The 17,658-nt window shown below is 38.2% G+C and overlaps 2 protein-coding genes and 1 pseudogene across 4 annotated transcripts in view; 2 read left to right on the top strand and 1 right to left on the bottom strand.

Annotated features, from left to right (window-relative positions):
• AMN1 (antagonist of mitotic exit network 1 homolog) overlaps window positions 1–17,658 on the top strand; it is a 130,289-nt gene that overhangs the window by 98,346 nt on the left and 14,285 nt on the right. The window contains exons 7-8 of one of the 2 annotated variants that reach the window (XM_077170464.1): window positions 2,511–2,575; window positions 3,101–3,220. The exons of the other annotated variant lie outside the window; for it this stretch is intronic. Coding sequence (XP_077026579.1) covers window positions 2,511–2,563 — 53 coding nt within the window. The 3' untranslated portion in view covers window positions 2,564–2,575; window positions 3,101–3,220. Of the gene's footprint in view, window positions 1–2,510; window positions 2,576–3,100; window positions 3,221–17,658 lie in introns of those variants that run through there. 2 annotated transcript variants of the gene reach the window in all.
• LOC143691656 (SPRY domain-containing protein 7 pseudogene) lies at window positions 15–1,504 on the top strand (annotated as a pseudogene).
• Window positions 3,445–8,930, bottom strand: ETFBKMT (electron transfer flavoprotein subunit beta lysine methyltransferase). 2 transcript variants are annotated; one of them, XM_077170462.1, is made up of 5 exons: window positions 8,814–8,905; window positions 8,338–8,362; window positions 7,710–8,141; window positions 5,628–5,758; window positions 3,445–4,819 (listed from the first exon to the last, which is right to left on the bottom strand). In XM_077170462.1, the coding sequence occupies exons 3-5, from the start codon at window positions 8,033–8,035 to the stop codon at window positions 4,476–4,478; spliced, it is 801 nt and encodes a 266-aa protein (XP_077026577.1). In that variant the 5' UTR covers window positions 8,036–8,141; window positions 8,338–8,362; window positions 8,814–8,905; the 3' UTR covers window positions 3,445–4,475. The 2 variants fall into 2 exon arrangements, with proteins under 2 accessions (XP_077026577.1, XP_077026576.1); XM_077170461.1 differs by lacking the exon at window positions 8,338–8,362 and having other exon boundaries at window positions 8,814–8,930.

Genomic DNA, 17,658 nt, shown 5'->3' with positions numbered 1-17,658 from the left:
TCTAAAGTTTAAACTTCTTAGAGTGTGTAAAGGATTTATCTTTGTAAAGCAGTAAGCATTTTGATAGTCTGGATTTTTCCTTGCTGACTGTATTTGCTATTCCTCATCATCTTGTTTAAAATTTCAGTATGCTTTCCCCACCCAGTACTCCATATCTCTCTTGCCTGCTTTATTTTTCTTCTTAACATTTATCACCTGACCTCTGCTGTATTTTTTATTTATTATCTGCCTCCCCATGCTAGAACATAAGCTCTTTGAGGACAGGGATTTTTGTCCCTTTTATTCTCTATTGTATCCCCAGTACCTAGAACAGTGCCCGGTACATAATAAGCGCCAAATATTTGTTGAATGAATGATGGAGCAAGGGAGGGAGGGAGAGTTGAAAAGTAACACCTTCTGAAGAATATAGTTTTAGTCTGCTAAAGCTTCCAGAAGGCAATACACCAGAGATGGATTGGCTTTTAATAAAAGGGAATTTGTTTAGTTAAAAAACCTGCAGTTCAAGGCAGGGAGGCGGGGTAGGGACGGGCATGGCCGTGGTCTCTGGGCCTAGGGGTGTTGTAGTCGGTGGCCAGGCACCATGGCTGCCTCAGTGTTCTGCTGCCTGCGGTGCTACCGAGACAGCGGGGCAGGCCACATCCCACTGAAGGAGATACGGGCAGTGCAGCTGGACACGAAGCGCATGGGCACAGATGTTGTCATTGGGAAAAATGAAAGAAGAATATGTGGAACAGGAGGTTGTTTAGCCAGTGCACCTTTACATCAAAACAAAAGCTACTTTGAATTCAAAATCCAGGACACAGGAATCTGGGGTATTGGAGTTGCAGCTGGGAAAGTTATCTTGAATCAGATTCCTCTTGGCCGAGATGTGCACGGCCTGACAGATCCCTGTACCACAACAAGGAGGAGAAAAACAGGCTGCCTGCAAATAGCCTCCCCCAGGAGGGAGATATGGTGGGTATTATTACATATGACCATGTAGAACTAAATGTATATTTGAATGGAAAATATAGGCATTGTCCAGCATAAGATATACAAGCAACAGTGTTTATGACAGTGCAATTTTGGGTTGCCAGTTCAGTGAATTTTAATCACACTCCTCCACCTCGTTTTGAAAAAATATTGTTTTGAAAAAATATTATTTGAACAGCAGATCTTCTTAATATTCTTGTTTATTTCGGTGCATGGTCTGGGAATCAAACCTGGATCTCCCACATGAAAGGCAAGTTTTCTGTCACTGAACCACCCATGCACCCTGAATGTATTTGTTTTTGAAACTTGTATTTCTGCACTGTTAAATGTGTTTACCATTTAATAAAGCTTTACCTGTCCTATAGATGAAAATATGTTTTTAAAAATACACTTGTTCCTATTGTTTAAAGAGTCAGTGTATCCAGTATACCACCAGGAAGTTGTGATTTAAAATGTTTTTTTATGATATGAAAATAAGCACATTGGTAGTTTAATTCTTATTTAAATAAATTTAACATCCTAGGTTGATTAAGAGTGTTAAGTGGAAATAGAGAAATTTAAAAGGGAATCTCATGTACAATGCTTATTCTAATAGAGCTGTGCAGTTGGGGGGACCTCAGTGACTCGTCTGCAGTCCAGTAATCTGGTGTGCCTCAAAGTCCTTTTTTATGTACTATATAGCAGACAGTGCCTGAAACTTATACTACTGGCCACTTCAGTTGGCAGTCTACTGTACAATGTACTGCTTTTCTTAAACTTTAAGTCACCTGTTTTGTTTGTATGATGTCATTGCTTTGGATCTGCCTTGTGCAGAGAGGTACACATTTTGGTTGTCTCCAGAGCAGCGTGGAGAGACTGTCCAGCTTATGGGTCAGGGGTGCTGGAGGCGGATGAGTGTGATGGGAGGACCATTGGGATGCTGAAATTTAAGTGAGATTATTCTTTTATAGACTGTTTTATTTAAACGTATGTTTTTCTGTAATGCATAATAAAATAAAAAGTAATTAAGGTGCATTCAGCGCCATAAAAAAAAACTAGTTCTTCAGAGGAAAGGCAACTAACTTTCAGCTGAAGTTGTTACGGGGAAGGCACACAGCAAAATCTGCTGGCCTTCTCTCCTGGCTTCTGAGTTCCAACGGCTTTCCTGGGCAATTTCTTCCTGTATCCCCCAAAGTCTGGCTGAGCTGCAAGTGCTGCTTGGGCTGTGCTGCATTGAGCTCTTTTAAGCCTCCAGCTAATTAAATTAAACATCACTCAATGCAGAAGGCACTCCCCTTAGCTGACTGCAGATGTAATCAGACTTAGATGCATGTCACATGCTAATGCATTAAGTACACAACAACACAACTACGGGTTATCATCATCTGGCCAAGTCGACATCTGAACCTAACTATCACATATAGTGTTTAAGGATAGTTCATGTATACTTGATGCTTGTTTGGCAATTTGATACTGTGCATAGACAGTTTTTGTTATTTATGGCAAATTAAAAATTCCAAATATTAAAGACTAAGGGTAAAAATGCTTTTGCTTTACAGGAGAAAAATCAAGTGACTGTAACTTGTGCCTGGCTAGCAATGGTGCCAAATGAGTCCTGATCCAGGTACCTTAGTCTTGAAACTAAAAGAATTTAAAGACAAGAGGGCTAGTAAGAATAAGTAGTAAAGTTTATTTAAAAAAGAGCATACAGGTTAGAGGTTAACATGGATGTGCCCAAGGGAGGGACATACACTGAGTGGAATGGGTTAGCTTGTTTTATAGGAAAGTTTTGTTGGTAGCACGTTTCTGTATCAACCTTTGAATACTAGGTGTCTTCTTTATTCCAGGAGAAGATAGCTAGCAGAATTCCTGGTTTGCTATCACGTACCTAAATTTTGTCTTTGGGCAAATGGTTAACAATCTTTCTGACCCTGTGCTTACTATGATTAACTAAGAGTTTGCTTTGGGCCCAGAATTTTATAAGCTTTTATGATTTGGAGAGGTTTCAATGGTTTGGGGAGACATTAGGAGAATTTTTGTCCCGGAAGTCTGCAGCTAAAGTTTGCAAGTCAAGCTTGCAGCTCTGTATTAGTTCATTTGGAGCAAGATAAGAAACAAGGAATCTGCAGTTGTCTGTTAACTCTTTCAGAGCTGAATAGAAGACCAGGGACTTACAGTTGTCCTATTTTATCCTGCTTCACAACAATTAAATAAAAATGTCCACATTGAACTCTGGCCCTTTCCCTACCATTTGTTCTCCCTGACCCCAACCAAGTGAATGTGTGTGTCTGTGTCTCTGTATGTATAATGTATTATTTTTAATTGAAATAAAGAAAGGAGACTTCAGTCAATGTTCCACATTTATCTGTTATATAAGCATTATCAGTTTACCTATTAATCTATATTGCCAATTAATAAATCCCTTCTACACTATAGAATGTGCACCATCTGGACCAGTAGTGTGGAAGAAATCAAACTTTGCCTTTTTATCCGTTCAGACTCTGGTAAAGACACTATTTATTTGAAGCAAGAAAAAAGCCCAGTATTTTACAAGAAAATCTCTTATACTGAGTACACACACAGAGTGTGCTAATTAACACAAACCTTGAAAGTTTAACATTTAAATAGTCAAATTCTGTTTCCTAAAAATATTTTCAATAGCAAAGCAAAGACATACACTTTCCTATAATAAACCTGTTTGTTAAACTCTGAAGTCATTTCACAGCTCACCATTATATGTCAACTGATGCCCTACTGTGCTAAATACTATATTAAGCACCTTACATATTCTTTCATTTAACACAAAACCCTTTGGTGAGGTTTACTGAGGGTTTTTTTTTTTTAAATCATTTTATGATTGGGAAATAAAAGCTCAAAGAGCTTTAACTAGCTTTCAAAATCCTAGCTAAAGGACGGACCACAGGGGCTCAGCATGCAGAGTTCTCATCTGCCATGCTAGAGACCTGGGTTCGATTTCTGGTGCCTGCCCATGCAAAAAAAAAAAAATGTTTTTAAATCCTAGCTAAGAAGTGATAGTTTCCTGACTCCAAAGCCCATATACTGCCTATAGAATTAACTGCATCTTTGATCTTTACATATAATTTTTTTAAATCAGAATGATCTGTATTTTATATTTTGTTCACATGTTCTTTGTACTTTCTTCAATTCACAGTTGTTCTCAAGTACAGAAACAGTTTCTGCTACAATATCTAGTTCCTCTACACTACCTAAATTACATGTTAGCACCATTAATGTATTGGCTTATGTAATCATATTACTGCACCAGTAAAACTAGAAAAAAAATTGCAAATATAGATTTGTATAATCGGTATGAATAGAATTACAAAACTAGTTACATGACAAAAGCTGACAAAATTTTAAAGTTTCATATTTCGGAAATGAGATTTGCCATTTAATAGTAATTATAGTTTTTCAACTGGACGATAAAGTTTTCCTTACGGGAAAAACTCTCTTACGGTTAAACCCAAACATAGCTATATCCATACTTGAAAGCATTTGAGAATTTATGGCTGAAATTCCCACACAATGCTTGTTGTCAGTCCATTGTTTTCCTGTCTTGTAGGCTCTGGAAGTGAATATTCTACCACTTTGTGCAGTTGATTCTGAATGCTGTGTCCAGTGAATTGGGGTCGCCCAGGGTCACCAATCAGTACTCGAGTTTTGTAGGTCCAAAAGCATTTCTTCAGCCATTGATGAAGACCATCTGCAAGGTTTTCCTCATAAAACATATCTCCAAGAAGAACAAGGTCCCACTTACCTTGTTCTAAATCCAAAATGTTTTGGGTTAAAATGGGAAAAGGATTCAGTTGGTTCAATTCACAATTTAGTGTAATAGCCATTCCTGCAACTTTAAAAAAAGCACATAATGAAGTTATATTGCTGGGCCATTTTAATTCCCTATTGATTAATTTGACTAATTAAAAAAGATGTAACAATATATTTTTCCCTTTTGTTTGAAAGCTATTTCTATATAAATAAATCTCAACGTTATGCCAATATAAGCTATGTGCCATGCCATTTCCAAAAATGACAGACTGTATATCCTATAAAAAAAAAATACAAAATACCTAGAAATGTTGAAATCTTAGGAACATTTGTGGATCTAAACTAAGAAAGTTGGCTTTTTACAGTTGTACAAGAAACAAGGGAACAAGCTTTGGATTTAAGCAAGACGGTAAATTAGAACTGAAACTCCAGTATAAAATCAGGATCTCCAAAGAGCTATACCCTCAGTAAAAGGGGAGACTAGAAGAAAATTAGACGAAATAAAAACTTACCTGTCTCAGCTTGGGTTTTTTAATGAATAAAACTCTCCCCCCAAATATAGAGGCCTATCCCCCACATGGGTTTTAGATCCAATAAATAGTACCTACTTATTTCAGGAAACTCCTAGTCCAGAAATGAATAGGAAGTAGTCCCAGGTTGGTATCATTCCGGGAGGTCAGACAAAACAAATACAAATCCTTGGGGAAAATGTACCTTCAATTCAGACCCCCGAGGATTCCCACAGGTAATGCCCCACTGAACGCTGGCTCACAATCTCAGATTATAAAATATACACGGACAATAAGCGACCATGTTGAGGCAACTGTACAGATTTATCCTGGAGGGGAAAAAAGATGAACTTTAAATATTTTTAAATATAAAGTCCTTACGAGGGTCTATGTCATTGGCTAAGATCCTTGATGCCCCACTCATTTTAGCAGCAATAGCTGTTGCTCCACATCCACTCCCAAGATCTAACACAGATTTTCCTCTGATGGTGTCAGGATGATCTAAAAGGTACCTAAATTTGAAAGAAAGCAAAAAAAAAAAAAAAAAAAACAGAGATGGGAGAAGGTCAGAAGTATCAAAAAAAAAAATTGGGATTAATAAACAAGGAAGTCGTAGAATTTAGCAGAAGAACTTGGTCCAACTTGACAAGTTTGGCCTGGCTAATGTGAGACCAAATATCAATCTTTGGAGTTGGGCTGAGGTTCTGGGAGAGAAACACTGGTTATCTTTCTCTTCCTCACAACGGACTAATCAAGCTCTTCAAGTCAATTTTTAAAAATGTATTGACCATGCACTTCCCAAAACAAACAAAGAACAGCAAACAAAAACAAAAATAAATAAATAATAAAAAATGTGTTGAGCACATTACTATGATCCAGAGACTAATAAGTGCCAGGAATATAGACTGATAAAATATTGTCGTTATCAGGACTAACCATGCCAGATCCAGAATTCACTGCCTCCTTTGGACTGTTTATCATAGAACAATTTTATCTGTTGCTTGAGTTTTATTATGACCTTTCTGGTAAGCTACAAGCCAAGTCCAAAGAATCTGGACCAAGCTTAAGTAGTAACCAAGTAAGTGAAGATGGATATGGTAACACTGAAATAATAAATGGAACTGACAGTTGACCTCAGTAGGATTAGTAGGGAGTAGTGAAGACTATGGCAAAGTAAGGAGTACTAACCTGTCAACAGGGACAGCTACTACCCATCTTATTTGGTTGTTGCCTATCCAGAAATTCAGTGTTACCAAATATTAGTTTTTCAAAAACAAGTTGACTTGTACATAAATTTCTCAAATTTTAAATATTTAAATGTTAGCAACAAATAGTTTTTTTAATTTACAACCAAGTACAGGCCAAATAAAACACATCTGTGGGTCACCATTTTGTGACCTCTGATTCAGACAGAATCGTAACTAAATTTACTGTATTTATAGTTAGACTTTATCAATACTTGCTTTAATAGACATCATTTAAAATGTCAGCATTTAATATGATGCAACTAAATAAAGCTTGGAAATTTGGCAACACAGCAACCAGAAAACTGCAATTGTTGGGTATAACTTGGAAAGCTTTCCAGTCCTCAGGACTGCCTAAAAAGCTTTATGTTTGCATTTATATACTTTGCTTTTAAAAATACATACATCAGTTCTGTAGGCCAAACCGTTCTTAGGAAAGAGAAGTCTTTATCATCCTTTTAGTTTCATAGCACTGTAACTTCAAGGCATAAACTGATTACATAATTTGTCAATCCAAGAACAGAGACTAAATTGAAATGCTTTATTTCAGAAACAGTGATTTAAATGAAAAACATAAGTGTGAATCTGTAAGAAAATGCCCTAAGAGGATTTCTGTAGTATGGAGAGTGGGAAGAAGGGGTCTTTAAAATACAGATCAAGTCCATAGTTCCCCTAAGATGTCATTAAACCACCAGAGGAGAAAGAATCCTTGAATGACCCACTCACATACATCTATTCTTTTATGGGAGATTCAGAGGAGGCAAAGATGGAAGGAGGTGTGAGGCTTAAGAAACAGTATTCACAGGACTAAAATAAGGTAAGCTGAAGGACTGGGTCTTAAGGTTCTATCTTGGGAAGAAGATGTTGGGAACTCTACACTGGGCATACTCTGTGAACCATGAACTGGGAAAAGTGTAAGATTACTGGACCATATATAGCATTCTGGTCTTGATAGCTAAGCCTAGAATTTCTCTTGGGGAAGAAACTATATCTGGCGAAAATACCCTTATAAGCTTTGGGTAGAAAGAAGGTGAAACTATGCACCAAAGCAACAGTCAAAAAAAGATTGTTCAACTGCTCTAAATAAGGAAATGAGGAATCTGGGATTTTTCCCTGGTTTTTTTTGGGGGGGGGAGGTAAGAATGGGGAGTTAGAGGGAGCTGAAAAGATAAAGGAGATGTAGTAGCCTAAAAGGTTCCCATTTTATTTAGGACAGTACCTAGACAGGGCTTGGCCTCCTGGCCAGTAGATTGCCCAGTAAGGATCACTGTAGGGCCACAGGTCAGCTCTTTCCCGCCAGAACCTGCATCTAGGGGTCAAAAGTCGCAACTGGATTTCAGGAGTGAGGCTGCCACTGCTGGTGACTTCAGTGTTCTCTTCTAGGAATGCTTTCATCTCAGTCTCCAAAAAGCTTCCAGCTCCTCTCCAGGGGCAGTGGCCCCAAGCAGACAAAGAAAAAACACTGTTTCTTGCAGTCTTTTGAAGGAAACTACAGCAGTTTGTGGGAAATAGTACAAATACTTTCCAACCTAGGCTCAAAGCCATCAAGCTTTTTCCAGGACACGGGTTCTGTCAGTGTTGCTGTTGATAAGAGTTGCTGTCCATGGGGAAAGAACAGGGTCTGCCTCCCAACTTGATAACAGCTGAATCTCTGGATAGAAACAAAAATAATACAGAAAACTCCAAGGCTGACTGACATTTCCAGATCCTATTACATAAAAAGGAATCATTACAGACTCTATCAGACAAATCACAAGTACAAATCCATTTCAGATTAAATCCTCAGGAACATGTCTGTTGCATAAAATAAGGAATACCTTTAGAGTCCTTTCATATATTTAACTTACCTTTAAGAAGCACTGTGCTTGGCAACTGCAAACAAAATAAGCAGAAGTCACTGTCCTCTAGAAGCTTATTTTCTAGTGATAGGATACAGCAGTTAACAACGCAAACAGTTCTTGCCTTTATGGAGTCTAGCCAAGAGGTTACAAACCAGTAATTGTCTCGGAGGCAGATGTATACAAATTATACTAAAGATACTATTTCAAAGATTTGTCATAAAACAATATAATCAAGATTCAGATTTTGTTTCTTTGAAAAACACAAAACTTAAAGAATTTAATAGTAACAAAGGATAAGATATCGACTCCCAGATCTCTTTCTGTAAATCTCTCTGATGATCTGGCCTGAGCAGACAAGACTTGCTCCAGCAGGAAAACACCATGATAAAAATGAGAAGCAGCTAAAACATTAAAATTATACACTCAGTTGTATGGAGCCTCTGATCTGTTCTGCATAAATAGTCTCATATTCACTCAAGTACCTAGAGTAAGGTAATCTCTCCACGCGTCCTTCACCTCCGCGCCTCCGGCTCCGGGTTCCCAAGACCCGCCGCAGAGCGGAAGAGGCCGGCCCCGGCGCGCTCAGCTCCGCCCGCTCCTGCCTTCCCAGAAGCGCTTTCTTTTCTTTTTTTTCCTGTACTTTCTTAAAGAGACAGAAGACGCGAAACCAAAGGGTACCCGTTACCTCGCTTGGAAAGCCAGGGAGCGTTAAATCGAGGGCAGTACTTGGTCAAATTTTCAATTTTAAAAATTCGTCGTGAAACTATTTCTGGAGCATCTAGTTTGCACGAGGCACGCTACTAGGCACTGGGCATAGAATGGAGAGCAAATTATACACAATTTAGTTGCACTTAGTCAAGCATGATTAAATTATACTGTATGTCCTCCCTTTTATGATATTTCATAAGTGCACAATCTAAATCCATTTGCAGCTCATATCTCTCAAGTTCTGGATCCATTTTCCAAGTAAACTCAGATGTCTCACTGGCCCCTGAACTCAACACAGTCCAAAGCTAACTGACAATCTTGCCTGACAACAATTAAACCCTGCTCTAGCATGTCAAAGAAAAAAAAATGGGGAAATCATGCTTCTGCATCTTAGTTTGCAGTTTGAGAAGTGAAGTGTAAGCTGCTGAATCAGAGCTTGTCTCTTAGGTTCTCTGCTTCTGCACTACCCCTGAGAGGTTTCAGGTTTTCTATCTGTGTAAACTGTGTAACCGAAAAATTAGGATTTAACTAATGATTTTGGTTACTGAATCATAAACCTTTTTGCTTTCTGGAATATTGGAGTAGACAGGGGAATATCTGAAAGCCCTAAACTATAATTCAGCTGCCCTGATATCTGAAAGGAGTGTAAAAGCCCATATCCTGGGCCTTTGTGAGGGTAAGAGCTGCTGCGCCCTTTATCTGCTCATTCTCTTGTAGAGCAGAGGCCCTAATGCTACTGAAATCGGCCATTAACTACTTCCTTTTGGCTTATACCTTTAGTACTTAAGTGCCAGCTCTACCTCCCCTCCTTTCAGATTATGTTCTTCTATTGAAATAACGATAATACTGTCTCCTTTTCTGCTTTGAAATTCGTATTCAAAATGACCTCAGCTAGGGCGGGCTCAGTGGCAGAGTTCTCGCCTGCCATGTTAGAGACCTGGGTTCGGTTCCTGGTGCCTGCCCATGTAAAAAACAACAACAACAAAACGACCTCATCTCCCCTTGCTAAAATCCTTAAAACCCTGAACCCCCTAAACTTGGGGAGACAAATTTTTGGGCCTCTAGACTGTCTGCTCTCCTATTAAGCGAGAAGTAATAAACTCTTTCTCTCTTTGAAACTCCGGCATCTCAGGAATTGGTTATTGAGCGCATGGAGCAAAAGAATCCATGACTTTTGTCTGGTAACAGCTGGAACTGCAAGAACACTATTAAGTGTAATTCCAGTTTGTAATTCCAGCTAGCAGTCCCAGATGTATCCCTGTTATTTGCTTCTTAGATTAATGGCATATTTATTCGTGATTGAAAGACAACACACCGGATGTTTCCAAGTATTCCAACTTAGATATCCTCTGTAATAACCAATATGATGTTTTATGCTGTCAAAATAAACTGAATCACCAGTAATAATCAATATAATGGGTTTACTGAAAGAGAAACTGAACAGGGAGATCTCAAACGTAAGAGTTTCAAATGATTGGTAAGATACATTGGCTTATAAAGGCAATTAGGGAATTTCTAAAGGGGAAGTTACAGTAATTAGTTGACATATAGATTTCTTATTATAAAGGAGGATTTCATTAAGTGGGGAATGATCATAAGTTGATTATTATACTTGTTTATTTCTGATAGATTATCTCTATTGGATTGAAACCAACGTATTTCCAATTGTTGCTTAAACTGCAACTTTTGCAGAGTTATATTCCATTTTTTCCACAAAGCCTTGCTTTTATTTCTAAATTTTGACAGGTTCTGTCACCTCTCAGAAAGGCTGCCCACACTGCCAAGGCAGGTAACTGATTTATTATACTTAACAATTCCCATGAATAAATATGATTCTTTATCTTATTCACTGTTTACATTTAAAAAATTTAGTTTCTGATGTAATCCTGTTTTCTCAGCCATAACCACCTCTCATTTCCATACCTTCTCTGGTTCCTTTCCTAGCAATAAAACTTGATACAATTTCAAGATCAATTTGTCTAAGAAATATGTTTAACCAGCTCCTGCGTTCTCCAACCTAGATAAAAGCATGAACATCACAACAGTTGCCCAACCCAGAAACCAGAGAACCCAATATTTCTGCAAAAGAGGGGGTCTGCATGCTGGAGACTCAGGTTCAATCCCTGCAGCCTGCCAATGACAAAAAAAAAAAAAAAAAAAGAGAGAGGGTCTGGTGAAGATCTTGAAGGTCATTGTTGAAGATGGATTTACATATTGCTAAAACACCATAACCAAAACCTGGACCTAAACTAATGGGATTACTGCATGTGCATTCCCCTCCTTAATAGTTTTCAAATGTGTCTACTTCTTTCATCCCTCCCTTAGTTAGACCTTATGATGGCTTGTCTGGATTCCTATTCTTTATACTGAGCTTAAATGATTTTTCTGAAAGTTGAACTGCACAGTTGAGAAAAGGAATTATATTCCTATGGTACCACAAAGCCGTGAAAAAGAGGGACAGGATTTTTGGATTTTTTTTCCTGATGTGGATGGTTGGTTGTATTGCTTTCGTAAGCTGATGAAACAACTTGCCACAAATGAGTGGCTTAAAAAATAGAAGTGTATTTTTCTCACAATTCTGGAGGCCAAAAGTCCGAAATCAAGCAGTTGGCAGGGTCATGCGGCTTCCAAAGGCTCCAGGGAAGAATCCTCCCTTGTCTCTTCCAGCTTCTGGTCATTGCCGGGAATCCTTGGTGTTGCTTGGCAGTCCTTGACTTGTGGCAGCGTAACTCCGATCTCTGCCTTCTCTTCCTGAGGCCTCCTTCCTGGTCTGTGTCTCTGAATCTCCCTCTCCTTATAAGTACACCAGTCATTGGACAAAGGACCCAATCCAGTATGACCTTATCTTAATAAATACATCTGCAAAGACCTTAGTTCCACAAAAGGCTGCATTCTGAAGTTCTAGGTGAACATGAATTTGGGTGAGTGGAGGGGATAGAAATGTCAATGATCTAATAACAATTTGAGCAACCTTCTGACCTGACCTTTACCTTTAAATACACACCTGCATTTTTACTCATACAGTTAGTTCTATAGTATCTGCTATCATTTGCAATTACAAATAAAAATATTTATTTCATGCTCAAATTTATCTGCTTTTCTGTCATTGTAGATTAGTTTGCATTTTCTACATTTTTATATAAATTCAGTCATACAATATATACTTTTGTCTCACTTCTTTCACTTATAGTTATTTTGCAGTTCACTCATGTTGTTTTGTGTATCAATAAGTCACTCCTTTTTATTATTAAGTAGTGTTCCGTTGTATGCATATTTAAAATACGTTTATCCATTTACATGTTAATCCATGTTTAGGCTGCTTCTAGTTTTTGGCAATTACAAATAAAGCTGTTGTGAACATCTTTGTACCTGTCTTTCTATGAGCACATGCTCTATTTTCTATTGGGTAAATACGTAGGCTGGATCATAAGGTAGGTTTATGATTAACTTCAAACTGTTTCCAAAGTTGTCATATAATTTTACATTCCCACCAGCAGTGTGAGACTTCCAGTTGTTCCACATCCTAACGAGCATCTGATATTGACAGTCCATTCCATTTTAGACATTCTAGCCTGTATATAGTGGCATCTTATTGTGCTTTTAATTTGCATTTCCCATTGGCTAACAATGTTGCACATCTTTTCATATGCCTGTTTGCCATACATATATATTCTTTGGTAAAGTATCCAGAATGTGTCTCGTTTTAAATCCAAATTGTGGCATTGTTTTTCTGATTTTACACAATTCAGGTAATTAAAAGTAGGACGTTGTTCTTTGATCAGTGTGGCCCCAAGGACCAGAGCCAGACTGGGGAGAACCTCACCATAGCCAGTGCCTCTGTGGATGATGTGCAAGCTGTGCCTTCACAGATGCATTTGAGAGTAAGTTGTTGACATGACGACCCATCAGCACCAGATACTTTAATATGCATTTCCTACAAATAAGAATATTCTCCTGTATATCACAAGACAACTGTCAATGTCAGGAGATAAACAATGATACATGACTACCCTGTCATCCTCAGATACTATTCCAGTTTCACTTATTCCTCCAACAGTGTCCTATTAGCAGAAGGATGCAGTACAGACATGACCCATTCTATCTTGTTATGTTGCTTTAATGTCTTTCAAACTGCTCATGTTCTAACGTGTTTCTTCAGTTCCATGGCCTTGTGACTTTTCAGACTATAGGAATTGGTGGAATATCCTTCAATTTGAGGTTATATTCTTTCCTTATATGATATTCAAGTTAGATATTTTGGGCAGGAATATCACAAGTGACGCTGTGGTCTTCTCATGGCATCCCAGGTTTCAACATGTCCACTTACTAGTGATGTTCACGTTAATCACTTGACTGCATGGTGTCTGCCAGCCTCCTTTGCTGTAAAGTTATTCCTATCTCTTTTGTTATTTTTTTTACTAGAGAGGTTGTGAGTTTACAGAACAATCATGCATAAAATACAAGATTCCCATACACTAACCTACTATTAACACCTTGCATTGTGTTATAATTGTTACATTTGTTACAATTGATGAAAGCACATCCTAATAACTGTATTATTAACTTTTGTCCAAGGTTTAACTTAGGGTTCACTATGTGTGTTATGCAGTTCCAGGGATTTGTTCTTTTAAAACTTTCATTCTAGTACCATATATACAACCTAACGTTTCCCTTTTTAAACATATTCAGATATATATTTTAGAGCTGTTAATTATATTCATGATGCTGTGTTACTATGACCACCACCCATGCCGAAAACATTTCTATCATTCCTAATAAAAACCCCACACAATTTACACCTTACTTCCTATTCCTTATCCCCACCCATCCCCTCAAAAGCCATTTTCTAGAGTCTGACTCTGTGAGTTTGCTTATGTCAATTACTTCATGTTGGTGAGATCATACAATATTTGTCCTTTTGTGGCTGGCTTATTTCACTCAACACGATAATTTCACATGTTGTCACCTGTATCACAACTTCACTCATTTTTACAGCTGAATAATATTCTATTGCATGAATATACCACATTTTGTTTACTCATTAATCAGTTGATTGGTTGCTTCGATATATTGGCAATTGTGAATAATACTTTATGGACATTGGTGTGCAAGTGGGATTACTGGGTCATATGGTGGTTCTACATGTAGCTTTCCTCAGCTAGTTTATTTTATTTTATTTATTTTTTTTTTTTGACATGGGCAGGCACCGGGAATTGAACCCAGGTCCTCTGGCATGGCAGGCGAGCATTCTTGCCTGCTGAGCCACTGTGGCCTGCCCACCTCAGCTAGTTTTGCAAAGGGTTTTATAGTTACTAAAGAAGCTAAATATTTATGACCCAGAAATTCCATTCCTGCTTATTTACCAGAAGATATAAAAACATATGAAAATTTGTACATGAGTTGTGAAAGCCATGCTTCTCAAAATATCCCCAAGTGGAAAAATATCTAAATGTCCATCAACCTATGAATGGAAAGAAAAAAGTAATATATACATACAATGGAATGCTACTTGGCAATAAAATGGAATTAAATATGGAAACCAGAAACAACATGGATGAATCTTAAAAATATACTAAGTGAGATTAGTCACACAGAAAATATTACATATGCTCTGATTTCATATATAGGGTATTCTAGAAAAGGTAGCACTACAGTGACAGAAAACATCTGTTACAGGCTATGACTTCAGTAGGACAGAGATTGCAGAGAAATTGTGAAGGTACTGGGCTCTAAACCTGATTGTAGTGCAGGTTGTAAAATTGCATACCTTTCAAATCTTAAAATAGATGAACTTTATGTATGCAATGTATGCTATATGAAGCTGTTAAAAAATTCTCTCCTCTCTTGATGCAATGGTTACTATACATTCATTTTTCCTTCAACAATATCCATTGCAAACCTACTATGTGCCAGGCACCCTTCTATCTGCTTTGCGCTGAACCCTGTTTCAAAATTAATCAATGCCCTAGACACTTAGAGCTGGTGGTGGGATGCCTCAGGGTTTCCTCTCATGCAATTTGGCAAAAGTCTGAGATGGCCATTTGGATCTCTGAGTGCTGTTTAGTCTATCCAGCTACTTCCCTCTCTTACCCGCATATCTTCTTACTGCATGACCTGCACAATTTAGCATCTCTAAGCCTCAGCTTCCTGTTTGTGACGTGCAGATAATAAGTGAACCAATCTCTAGGGGTGTTCTGAAAACTAAGTTAACATTTAAAGCTTCTGGAAAAATGTCTGGCACATAATAAGCTCTGTATGAATGTATTTTAAATAAAATAATAACCAGTTAAAAAAAAAAAGTAGGGCCTTTGTGTTGTTTTTTCTCAGTGCCATTAGCTAATGGAATTATCTGGAATGACAAGAAAAAATAATAGCCTCTCTTGTTATTTTTTGGAGTATAATATTTGTCATGTAAATGTAGTAGTTTTAACGAAATGAAAGCAGACGGAAATCAAAAGTAAACTTATCAGTTGAAAGCACTTCAGTTTGAATGCTCAGTGCTATTTGCTCGTTTAATTGCTTCCAATATGAACAATGTACAGGTGAATTTTTTTTTTTGCATGGGCAGTGTGATAGATTCAGTTGTCAACTTGGCCAGGTGAAGGCACCTTGTTCTGTTGCTGTGGACTTGAGTCAATGGTACGTGAACCTCATCTGTTGCTAATTACATCTGCAGTCCGCTAGGAGGTAGGAGGCGTGCCTGCTGCAATGAATGACGTTTGACTTAATTGGCTGGTGCTTAAATGAGAGAGCACAAGGTAGCACAGCTAAGCAGCTCAGCATTCCTCATCTCAGCACTTGCAGCTCAGCCCAGGCCTTTGGAGATGCAGAAAGAAGTCACCCCGGGGAAAGTTGTTGGAACCCAGGGGCCTGGAGAGAAGGCCAGCAGAGACCATCCTGTGCCTTCCCATGTAAGAAAGAACCTCAGTGGAAAGTTAGCTGCCTTTCCTCTGAAGAACTAACAAAATAAATCCCCTTTTATTAAAAGCCAATCTGTTTCTGGTGTGTTGCATTCCGGCAGCTAACAAACTAGAACAGGCAGGCTCCGGGAATTGAACCCTGGTCTCTGGCATGGCAGGTGAAAATTCTACCACTGAGCTACTAATGCACCACCCCAGGTGAATATCTTTTAAGAAGCAAACTGAGCAAACTCGATGGTGTGTCAGTGGATGATGCAAAGCCATCAGCACTAGGCACTGATCTGACCACAGGGCAACAGCAAGAACTGCAGCAAATTGGCATCCAGTCTGAAATCTATCTGCCTCAACCTGATGCTCGCAGGAGTGGCACCTTCTCTAGATTTTTATAAGGAGTACAATTTGTCTGGCATTAAGCCATTCCATATCATTTCTTTGCACAAATGTCTGGTTATCACTTGCTGCAAAATATGTTTTTCTCAATTTGTTTACATCTATTTACAACAACTATAGGTGTTTCCTCAATTTGTCTACATTGTCTTTTGTTTTCTCAATTTGCTTACATTCTATTCTGTGGTCCATATGTTTATAAGTTTTGGGGATTCAAGAATTAATGATTTAATGTCATTTCAATACACCATAATATTATTTATAAATATAACATAGTTTATAAATGCTTATTAATATTAATTTTCAGTAAACCTGTAAGTATATTTCTAATAAAATATTGTCACCTCAGTTATAAATCAGCTTCAAAATGCAAAGATAAGTTGTCCCCAAGCAAGTATGATTTGCGTCTACAATCCCAGAATGTGCTTCTCCCTAAAATGCGTTTCTCCTCAGACTTCACAGTGGAGGAGTTTGATGTCTGAGGTTTTCCAGAGCTTAAGCTTCCTTCCAACTTCTCTCTCCACCAGAGCATCCTCACAATAAATTTATAGCCCCATGTCTCTGTGAATTTATATGTTTCCTCTTCTCAGTTCCTTATCTGCAGCTTGCAGTTTTTACTCTTTCAGTAGGTCACTAGGCAAACTTTCAAACACAAGCCAACAAATCACTCCTCAAGTTCCTTCTGATAGGGGTCCTTAAGACCAGTTTGCTACAAAAGGGGTAGGGCTCTCTCAGAGAAGCTGGGAAATCGCCGCTAAAAAAGGCTTTGGTGCCATCTAGTGATAATTTAGCTTAATATTGGCCAAGAAAAGTTGAAAAACAAAACTGAAACTGCAATGGCCTTAGTTATATACAAAGAGCAAAGATTCTCACCACAATGTCACCACACACTGGCATGCTTATTTATTTGTGAAATGTGGCAGAAATATTTATCACTAGCAATTATTAAGACCTGAAGTTTGATCTGGTGTCATCCTTGACTTTTTCTATCTTTCTCTCTCTCATACACATACTCCACAACCAATCCACCAGCAAAGTCTGTGGGCCATGCCTTCAAAATATATCCAGACCTGGTTACTTCTCATCATCTCCACTGCTTTCCTCTAGCATAAGCCACCAGCATGTCTAGCCTGGATTATTGCAATAGTCTCCTAATTTATCTCCCAATTCCACCACCACCACCACCCGCCTTGTTTCCTTTCATCTGTTTGCAACAAGGAAGCCAGATGATCCTTTAAAAACAAAGTCAGATCATGTGAACCTTCATTCACATAGTATACTCTGAGAATAGATGTTGGCTATAAACTTAATA

This window comes from Tamandua tetradactyla, chromosome 7, assembly GCF_023851605.1.
Source record: "Tamandua tetradactyla isolate mTamTet1 chromosome 7, mTamTet1.pri, whole genome shotgun sequence".
In the NCBI taxonomy this organism is placed as follows: Eukaryota; Metazoa; Chordata; class Mammalia; order Pilosa; family Myrmecophagidae; genus Tamandua; species Tamandua tetradactyla.
This window is presented reverse-complemented; position numbering and strand designations above follow the sequence as displayed.

Bases quoted from the DNA above. Each gene is read 5' to 3' on its own strand.
- ETFBKMT (XM_077170461.1), bottom strand. From the start codon at position 8,035: ATGGCTTTGAGCCTAGGTTGGAAAGTATTTGTACTATTTCCCACAAAC. The intron at 5,759-7,709 runs GTACTGTCCTAA...TTTCAAATTTAG, and splicing joins GGAGGCCAAGCCCTGTCTAG to GTACCTTTTAGATCATCCTG. The intron at 4,820-5,627 runs GTAAGGACTTTA...CTTTTTTTAAAG, and splicing joins AGCCAATGACATAGACCCTC to TTGCAGGAATGGCTATTACA.